Source organism: Actinia tenebrosa, unplaced genomic scaffold (assembly GCF_029948245.1).
Source record: "Actinia tenebrosa isolate PJP-AT-01 unplaced genomic scaffold, QUT_ActTen_1.0 PGA_scaffold11__36_contigs__length_13525064, whole genome shotgun sequence".
NCBI classification, from domain to species: domain Eukaryota; kingdom Metazoa; phylum Cnidaria; class Anthozoa; order Actiniaria; family Actiniidae; genus Actinia; species Actinia tenebrosa.
In genome coordinates, this window is record NW_028292571.1 from 10,634,899 (window position 1) to 10,645,660 (window position 10,762).

A 10,762-nucleotide genomic window follows, 5' to 3' on the forward strand; every position below is an offset into this window, starting at 1 on the left:
ATACTTTCTTACAAGTATATGGTGTTAGTATTTTGTTAGTTTCTAAGGAAAAAGTTGACATTTTTGTTAGCAAATGGGTAGAGAGTTAGGATAACTCAGATATTCTGGCTGACCTTGGTTGACTGTGTACCATGTTAATCTGGGCATTAACATATTTTGACCATGGTTGATAGTGTAACATGAAAATTGATTCTTATGTTTAAATGTTCCTTATATATTGACTGTGTGCCATGATCATCATTTTTAACACTTTGACCATGGTTGACTGTGTACCATGGTTATCATTATTAACACTTTGACCATGGTTGACTGTGTACCATGGTCATCATTATTAACACTTTGACCATGGTTGACTGTGTACCATGGTCAACATTATTAACACTTTGACCATGGTTGACTGTGTACCATGGTCAACATTATTAACACTTTGACCATGGTTGACTGTGTACCATGGTCAACATTATTAACACTTTGACCATGGTTGACTGTGTAACATGCATGGTCATAACAATAATGTAAACCAATTTTATATATATATATATTTGGGAATTAATTTTTAGATTTAACATTCATTTTATTTTCTCATTTTTTGATCGATTTAAGTTTTTTTTAAGAAAACCAAACCCAATGTCTTTTGACCATGGTTGACTGTGTGCCATCGTCATCATTATAATAAACTTTGACCATGGTTGACAATGAAAAACCATGGTACCATGGTCATTCTAACGCAGGGGTGGGACGTTTGTCATGATGTACTTTGTCAGTGTGAGTGAATAGAATCGGCGAACATGCCTCAAATTAAAACTTCAAGAAAGAAGCGAGCAAGACTTTTGAGTTTAGATAAAGAACCATACTTCGGGAGTAAATCGGAAAGCAGCCAAGCGAGATGAGACCGTGCATGGTGCGAAAGAATTTGGTGTTATGATCATTAGCAAACAATAGAATTCCCAGAGCATCAAATCGTTGGGAAACGATCAATGTTTTCTAGATTTCTCGTTCGCTTTAGATCGCTTTAAATGAGTTCAATAGTCTTGCAATTTTGTGTAATATTAGTTTAAGTTCAAATTTGTATCCTGACGTAGTTTTGAGAGAAATGATCAGCGAATTTTAAAATAATGGAAGATCTAGTAAGATTGACTAGAAAACTGCGATGAAAAGTGCGCATCAAATGTTTCCCCCGTCTTCTGCACTATACGTTTTCACAAAATCGCATAAGTCGATTACCTTCAAAATGTTCCTTTTAAAACTAGATACAGAGTAAAACTAAATGAGCCATAACTTTTGTGAATATATAGCTCTGAAATATTAATTTCGGCCGTATGAAATCCATTGTTTAGTTTTGAAGTAGATTATGCACTATATTTAAATAATGTCAAATATCTCATAATTAGCTAGATAGATTTTTTCAAAAATCCCCACAAATGGAGGCATTTAGTATATAATTATGTGGTACGAAGCATTTTAGTGTTGAACGCTCTGCAAGGCTAAAATTATTTTTTAAACGAAATCAAATATTTCATCCTAATCACGTGTTATGACGTCCGATCTCATAAAAAACTGCATCAAACATTAATTCAATCTTTATGTGACTTATGTGCAAAAAAGATTTGCAATAGGTTAAAAGACGTTTATGCACTAGCGTTCCAAAAGTGGAAGGTAGCGGTCAAGCGTGAGGGGGTCGAGCCACCTTAAGCTTCTCGTTTACGGCAAACGTGAAACGTCAATTGACCATTAAAAAATTCTTTAAAATTAGTGAAAAGGAATCGAAATGATCTCCAAGTAGTAAATAAAAATAAGAATATGTGTCTTTGTCGAGAAGGTTTGCAAAGGGTTAGGTGAATTGTAGGGAAACGATGAAAACGTGATCACGTTTGCCGTTTGCGGGAAGAAAAAACGGGAATTTTAATCTGCCTATTATCCAAGAGCAAACGCCTATTGTATGACTCTTTGGCCCTTTTTATGTTATCAGTGACACGTTTCCTAAGGCAACGATAGTTGTTCCACATTTCAAGTCTACCTCGCCTTTTTAAGAAAATTATCACGCTGACAAATGTCGCTTTTTATGTCGCTATTCAACCAAGCACAATTGTCTATACCGAGAATACGCTTCTGTATAATAGGGGCGTGCCGATCAGCGACTGAAACAAAGGTGGATTTAAAAACGTGCCAAAAATCCTCAACAGGAATCTCGTTTACCTCGCCATCCGGAATACTCGTAGGGAGATGTTTATGGTTACACTGCATGGAACCCCCTGTCTATGGGGAGGTGCTTAAGGGTACCCTAGGACCCCTGTCTGTGGGGAGGTGTTTTTGTGTACCCTAGGACCCCTGTCTATGGGGAGGTGTTTTGGGGTACCCTAGGACCCCTGTCTGTGGGGAGGTGTTTATGTGTACCCTAGGACCCCCTGTCTATGGGGAGGTGTTTATGTGTACCCTAGGACCCCTGTCTGTGGGGAGGTGTTTATGTGTACCCTAGGACCCCCTGTCTATGGGGAGGTGTTTATGTGTACCCTAGGACCCCTGTCTATGGGGAGGTGTTTTTGGGCACCCTAGGACCCCTGTCTAGGGGAGGTGTTTATGTGTACCCTTGGACCCGCTGTCTGTGGGGAGGTGTTTTCGGGCACCCTAGGACCCCTGTCTAGGGGAGGTGTTTTTGGGTACCCGAGAACCTCCTGTCTTTGGGGAGGTGTTTTTGGGTACCCTAGGACCTCCTGTCTATGGGGAGGTGTTTATGTATACCCTAGTACCCCCTGTCTATGGGGAGGTGTTTCTGTATACCCTAGGACCCCCTGTCTAGGGGGTGGTGTTTACGAGTACCCTAGGACCCCCTGTCTAGGGGAGGTGTTTATGTATACCCTAGGACCCCCTGTCTAGGGGGTGGTGTTTACGAGTACCCTAGGACCCCCTGTCTATGGGAGGTGTTTATGTGTACCCTAGGACCCCCTGTCTAGGGGGTGGTGTTTACGAGTACCCTAAGACCACCTGTCTAGGGGGAGGTGTTTATGTGTACCCTAGGATCCCCTGTCTAGAGGAAGGCGGATATTGGCATCTAGGACCCTCCTTCTATGCTCATGGATACGATAAATGTTTAAAGCGTTTTAGAAAAAAAAAAGAACGTTTTTATTATCTTAGGTTTCATTAGTTAACATTAATAAGAGTTCTAGTTAATAATGGTAACTGAACAAAAAATCAATAGGATAGATTACTTCCGTTGGACTTCACTTGGCTCTCTAGCTATCAGAAGTTATTCAAAATAGACAGAACTGCACATGCCAGAAGAATAATACCGCTGAGCTTGGTGGCTACACCAGTGTTGCACAAATCCCCTTCGCAGCAATTGACCTTGCATTCAATTTTTTGTCCTGTTAAAAGAAAATAGAAGCAAAGCCAGGAATGAGAACTCCACAAACTGTCCGATACCCTAAAGACAATCTACCGTACCCTACCGACCTTGGGATACCTTACCGACAACTTACCGATATCAATAGCGGACCACTACCGAAGACATACCAAAAATCTGATCCCCTTCCGCAGCTACCAACCACATCGGAGGATACTTTATTTGCAACCGACTTTACCTGCTCTACCGACAACCTACCGATGCCCTATCCACACATACCTTTACGCTACTGACGACACTGGTGAAAAACGCACTGCGCATGCGTTTGGAGAGGAAAAAACATGCATTTTCAAAGATTATTTTTGCTTTGTATAAATAAAAGTATTTTTTGTATAAATCAGCAGTGTGTCACAATTGAAATGATCTTGCTATTGCGAAAAGGACAACCTTAAGATTTGAGTATTTTTCTTAAGTTTTGCGATTTTGTAAAACAATCAAAACACCGGCATCAAAAATATGAGTTGCCCTTAGTTACGCTACGTCATCTCCGAGCGTGCGCAGTGCCTTTTTCACCAGTGTCCCTACTGACAGCCCCTATTTTTTCCGACATCATACCGATACCCTACCGATAACCTACCGATACCATATCCACACATACCTTTACCCTACTGACAGCACCTATTTTTTTCGACATCATACCGATACCCTACCAACAATCTACATATATGCTAACCACCTAAGGATACTCTATCGACATCGTACCGGTATCGTACCGAAAATATGTCGATATCCTACACAACAGTTGTTTATCTTCCTTTTTTATGGGAGTATGGGTGGGGAGTAGTGGTGGGTTTCAATAAAATAATAATAAAACATAATAAGATAAAATAAAGTTACCAGAAATAAAATTCTTGCATCGGGACAGGGTCTGGGCAGTGCAACTTTCAGGCGGAACACACGCTTTTACATAGGAATCGGCACTGACAGCCCCCTCGATATGTATCTCTGCTTTAAGGCACCTCGTATAGGAAGAGGGACATGTTTGCTCTTTCTTTTCATCATTACACTTGTCCCAATCCTTCGTAGTCGCACAAGAGTAGCATTTGAGACCATTAACTAGTAAAATAAAATAATAGTCAATTGAAGGCTACGAATATACATTCTGCTCAAAAAGCCACGTTCGGTGAATGAAATATTAAGATTATTACAGCATGATAACAACAACAACAACAACAACAACAATAATAATAATAATAATAATAATAATAATAACAACAACAACAACAATAATTTTTTTTTTTAATTTTTTTTAAAATAAAATTTTTAATATTAAAAATAATAATAATAATTTAAATTAGATATTTACGACGTATAGATTATCTCTTCATAAATCCTACAATGAAAAATATATCTATCCATAATAATAATAATATAAAAGAAAAAAGAAAAAGAAAAACCATAATAAAATATACTATAATAAAATTATATCTACTAATATATAACCATAAAATCTATTTAGTAAAAATTAATCCTAATAATATATGTTAAAAAAATTAGTAATAATGGCAAACATTTATATATATATATATATATATATATATATATATATATGTATGTATGTATATATATATATATATATATATATATATGTTAAGTATTTAGTTAATTGCTGCATTTGCAGTCTCAACATCCAAGGCTATGTCCTTTATGTTCCTAAATAATCTTCTTGTGGTTCTTGAGCCCCTAAGGCATAGAAGAGCCGATCTCAAAAGGGAGAAAGAAACCTTTGCTCGTATCCAGGATACAGTGGTGGCATAATCTTCTCCTTTCTTGTTGGCAATTAATTCGGCGAGCCTACTGTGGTATCTTCTACACTCATCTGCCATACCTCCAGTTGTAGTGAATACTAATGGCGTAAAAGTCGCTTGTTCAACTTCCAAGACTCTGCTAGCATACTTGCGCTTCTTCTCATTCTCATGCAGGTGGTATATTTGCTGGGGGGTGAGGTCTTTGTAGGACTCTGCATTTGGGTGACACACCCTAACATCAAAGAATGCAGATCTCTGCCTTTCCCAAAAGCCACGTGCATGAACGTCAAGGCGAGCATCAGAAGCTGTATTAGAACCTCTGGTCAGGATTTCTCCTGTAACTTCTTGAAGTACTGGTTCTATTTCAACGTCATTGCAGACCATGCTCAACAGTTCTGCTTCAAGATCGCGCAGCTCGTTGTGGCGCTGAATAACAAATCCGCCACGTCTACAGATCATAGCATGGTCCACATTAAACAAATCCCCGCACACACATACCGATGGGATGTCAGTGATTTCCCAGTCGTATCTAAGTTTGATAGCATCTCTGAATTCTCCTTTGTTCAAATCGAAGTCCATGTCCTTGATGGGGATTACCGTTAGCCAATTAGATGCGCCCTTTTCTGTAGAAAGCTCAACAGCTCTCTTTATCCTTTGGGGTAAGGAATTCTTCAAATTCTCTACCAACTCACGTAGATTTTCATCTTTCTCCTTACGTGCACTTTGCTGCAATTTTCTTATTGTAGTGTCATTTGGTGGTTTATGCGTTTGAGATATTATTTGTTCAGCAAGTGGAGCAGTTGTCTTGATTGACGTTGTGTACTCTGAGGCTGCGACCTGACTTGGGTTTGTAAATCCAAGTCCCCCCATCCGCACTGGCAATGCCAGAATATCTCGCTCGATCGGTGTGCAATTGTGTTCTGTAATTGATGGTATTAACACATCCGCTACAGCACGCTCTAGTGGTTCTAGTAGATCTTCAATATCTGGTAGTGTTCTGAGGTAGTATGTCCATCGATGTCTTAGACCAAAGGTGAACCCTACGTAGCAGGCTTGGGGTTGTGATTTAGCAAACTCTGTTAACCTTGTTATTTGACTTATCCAGTCTTCCACTTTTCCATTCACGTATTCTTCAAGATATGTTCTTGAACCAAGCACAGCCCCTAGATGTTGGTGTCCTTGCGTGGTGACGTTGATTGATGTTCCATCAAAGACATATCTGGCGGTTTCTTCTTTCTTTGGTTTTATGATCAGCCAGCATTTCTTTGCATTAGGATAGTATCCTTGCATTTTATCCAGTCTTGAAGCCTGGTCTCGTAGGTTTTGGCTTGTTAAACCAAGATATCCATATCCTTTCTCGTCCCAGAGTTCCTTCATCACTTTAATGTAACCCTTTTTCCTGCCGTTCTCATTTAACGGTGGAGTTTTCGATGAAATCATTTCGTTTGCTTTTCTTTTGCACTCTAAAACATCGCTATTCATTTCCCTCGTCCATTTCAATCGCTTTGGTTTTCTTGACATAGTGCATTGGATTCAATAAGAAGTAAAAATAAATAAAAAATTGCGGAGGACTAGTTGATACGTCCTCACGTCCTCACGTCCTGCCTAATGATATAATAATAATAATAATAATAATAATAATAATAATAACAACAATACTAACAATAACAATAATAATAATAATAACAATAATAATAATAATAACAACAATAATAAATAATAAATAACTTTATTGACAATAATAATTAACTAATAATTCATTATAATATGAGACGTGATAAGAATATTGCTATAATTATAAAACAAAAAAGGAGAGATTATGAATATAAAATAACAAATCTATATAATATTTACTTATTTTTCTATGAAAACATATTTGTAAAATAAATTAATGGCTCAAAACACGAGTCCAGCTCTTCACACTGATATAATACTATATTAAAACTATACATTTATTATAACAACAACAATAATAATAATAATAATAATAATAATAATAATAATAATTACGGGACTGGTTACTTTAAAGGAAAAAAAGATCAATATTTTAAGAACATTGAAAAACAAGCGGAGATCTAAACTGGAGTCTTGCAAAAGAAGAAAAGCCAATTATTGTTTCGATCAAGATCAAGGGAAGTTTTATAACCATCTAGGAAAGATATTAGAACAAGACAAGGACATAGAAGAACCAAAGTACACTGAGCCTCTACCTCAACAAGATAATCAACAACAAGATGGAAACACACTTACAAAGCATGACTTCGCTAAATTTTGGGTCCCGATATGGAAAACTGCAGATACGCAGATCTTAACATCACAGTGGATTACCATCGCCAACTATCCCGGCCATGCGCCGCTCGCCAAGTCAGCGGATATCATGTATAAAATAAAAACCACAGGAAGCCCAAGCTCTCTCAGGCCCGGACTTAGAGAAACAAAATCTTTTGCTACGGTTTTCCTGTGCTTTAATAGGTATCCTATTGCAAACGATGACAAACGAGAGCTGAGTATTCAAGCTTTATTTTGGTACCAAACATGCCGTATTTTGCGAATAATTTTCAAGGTTTTTGCTTCACAAAGTGCCTATTCTTGAAAAAGGATCTCACAAATATTCGTCTCAAATCGGAGCTTTTTGAAAGTAAAAAACGAAAAGTATAAATTCGTTCAATCGACCACAGATTCGACATCAGTAATTTAGAATGTGCGTATTTTAAGGATCGACTCCGGCAAATGAGGTAACTAGTTCTGATTTTGAGAAATCCTGTTTATAATATTTGACCTTTTGTGTTGTTCTTGCAATTTAACAAAGCACTTATGGCAAGAAGGCTGTTAAAATCTAACTATCGAGACGAAAAGGTTTTTCCAAGCAAATTAAAGTATGTTTGATAAAAATTAAATGCTTTAATGTTACATATTGTTCTTCTACCCCGGCAAGTGGAAAACTGTTTACACAGAAATTTATAAATCGAAAACTATCTTGACTCTCTATACATTTCTTTGTAAAATCTGACTTATCTCGCTTAACACTTTCAAGCGACACCGCTGCATTTGTACGCGGGCGCATGACCGCAATAGTTGGCGATGCGACATCCGCAAAGCCCTAAAGAAAGCAATCCAGTCCAAGAAGACCACCCTGTTATTATCAATGGAAATTATATGCAAATGCTTAAAGAAAAAGAAAACCTGTTCATCTCCAGGCCTTGATCGTATCACCAACTATTGGCTAAAATTCTTTAATTCTTTACACAATCAACTTGCCTATGCAAATTCGGTCCTGATTAAACAGCAGACTAGCAGTATTCCTGAATGGCTTGGAGAAGGTAGAACAGTCCTTATACCGAAGAAGGACAGCCCAACACCTCAGGGTTTAAGGCCAATTACCTGCCTTAATACAATGTACAAGCTGATCACTTCAATCATCAACAAGGAACTTGAAAGCCACGAGTCTAAACACCAATGAATGCAGATTGACCAGAGAGGAGGTGTAAAAGGGACAATGGGTTGTGTAGACAATTTACTTATCGAAAAGATTATTTTAGATGACGCTATAAAGAATAAGAAGAACATTTCTTGCGTATGGATTGATGTCAAGAAAGCTTTCGACAGCGTTTCACATGAATGGCTAATCACTGTACTTGAAGACCACGGTATAAACATTATTCAAACATGGAAAATCACTTTGTTCGCCCCTACATCTAATGGTAAAGAGCCTATAGGCCCAATTAACATCCAACGAGGTATATTGCAAGGTGACTCTTTTTGTGTAAAATTGTTTACGTTATGCCTAAACCCCATTGCCTGGTACTTACATACAACACTGGGGATACACACTGACTCATGAAAAGAGAACCAAGATTACGCACTGTTTGTTTGTTGACGACCTCAAATCATATCACAAGAATGCAGTAAAAGCAGCTACAATAGCAAACAAGCTACAGCAGATGTGTAATGACATCGGTCTCACCTGGGGCATCAATAAATGTGCTGCCATCCACCTACGAAGAGGTAAACTGGAGAAAAGAGAAGACTTACCACTCAGTAATGATACGAACATACCCGTACTTGGAGAAGATGATTATTATAAATATCTTGGAAAGTTTGAGAACACCAGTCAACTCATAGTTAATAGAGGGGAATGGTTAGGAAACTCTATTGTTATAGGTTATTGTTCACGTTTTTCAAGCGTGACCGTGCACAATCCTTTGTTTTACCATTGTTTTACCATTGTTGGCAATGGCTGAGTGAACAGACAAAAATCTTTCTTTTGGCAGCTAGTTCAAAACACTTAAAGATTTTTAAAAGATATTTGAATATTCCTTACAATAATCCCGTAGACAAAATTTATGTTTACTTATTTTGCAATTTTGAATGAGCATAAATCAAACATTGTGCACCGTCAAGACCGGTTCAACCTCACAAGCGAACAAAGACCTGATAACAATAGGTTTCCTAACCATTCCCCTCTATCAACTATGGTCAACTTGAGAAGGAAATTCCGAACGCAGCAAGTATAAAGAGTGCATCAGACGCATTTCAGTAATTTGGACGTCACCTTTATCTATTTCACGGAAAGTCAAAGCTACTCAAACGTTTGCCATTCCCGTTTTGCAGCACCACATGTGGTCTAATGACTGGCCTATAGACAAACTTAAAGAACTTGACAGACGAACCCGTCGAGTTATTAATGACTGCGGCTGTAAACACAAGCATGAATTTCTACCCCTCCTCTATCTTCCAACTACTAAAGGAGGCAAAGGCCTTACTGAAATCGAAAGCCTGTACAAGACAACAAAGATAAAACTCGCTCACTACATCACTTGTAGCTCTGATCCACATGTTGAGCTAGTAAGAACATACTAAGACGCCAAAGAAATGAAATCCTTAAGATCTATCATCTCAATGTGGACATATCGTATAATGCCGAAAGCAAGAAATCTATCTTAACATACAACGACACAGTTATAGAAGTGAATAATTGTCAACCTAAAAGTATCAAATCCATCTTAAAGAACGAATTAGTGAGAAAGTACGAACACGAAGTTGAACAGCAACCCTGGGTTGGACAATTCATGGCTAAACAGTGGAAAAACAAAGACCTGCACAAAGAATGGTGTGATATCTCAAAAGTCTGGAAAAACATTCCAACTGTTGTTTACAGTATTCACAAAAGTATTATTCAACAACTATTGCCAACTAAAGTCTATAACGTAAAGAAACTGAAAGGTGAAGAAGAAGATCTGAAATGTCGGCTTTGCCAACCTGGAGATGTGAGTATTGCACACATCATGTGCAAATGCTCGGCCATAGCCCAATCGCTCTACACATCAAGACATGATCACATGATTAGACCTGTATCACGCGACACTTAAGAGGTTTAAACTTTCTGATGATCAAGACAACGTAACACTTTGGCACAAAGAACTACCCCCAAAGAGCTCTGTCGAAAATGATGAAGCAAAAGTACTGTGGAATATCCCTATCTTCCAAGACAGCCCTCCAAAAGGCGGTGCAAATAAACCAGACATCCTTGTGCGGAGTAAGAAAGACAAGCAATGGATTATATTTGAAGGAAGAGTCTGTAATGTAGGAGAGATACTTGATAGGGATAAAAAGA

The 10,762-nt window shown here is 38.0% G+C and overlaps 2 protein-coding genes across 2 annotated transcripts in view; both read right to left on the reverse strand.

The window, feature by feature from the left end:
• Nucleotides 1-3,096: 3,096 nt before the first annotated feature.
• LOC116302413 (lymphocyte antigen 6G) overlaps nt 3,097-10,762 on the reverse strand; it is a 16,969-nt gene continuing 9,303 nt past the window's right edge. Inside the window, exons 2-3 of the mRNA XM_089027842.1 lie at nt 4,238-4,456; nt 3,097-3,362 (exon numbers count right to left, since the gene is read on the reverse strand). Coding sequence (XP_088883968.1) covers nt 3,238-3,362; nt 4,238-4,456 — 344 coding nt within the window. The 3' untranslated portion in view covers nt 3,097-3,237. The remainder of the gene's footprint in view (nt 3,363-4,237; nt 4,457-10,762) is intronic.
• LOC148912540 (uncharacterized) lies at nt 4,999-6,748 on the reverse strand. The gene has a single exon (XM_089027808.1). The coding sequence runs from the start codon at nt 6,667-6,669 to the stop codon at nt 4,999-5,001; it is 1,671 nt and encodes a 556-aa protein (XP_088883934.1). The 5' UTR covers nt 6,670-6,748.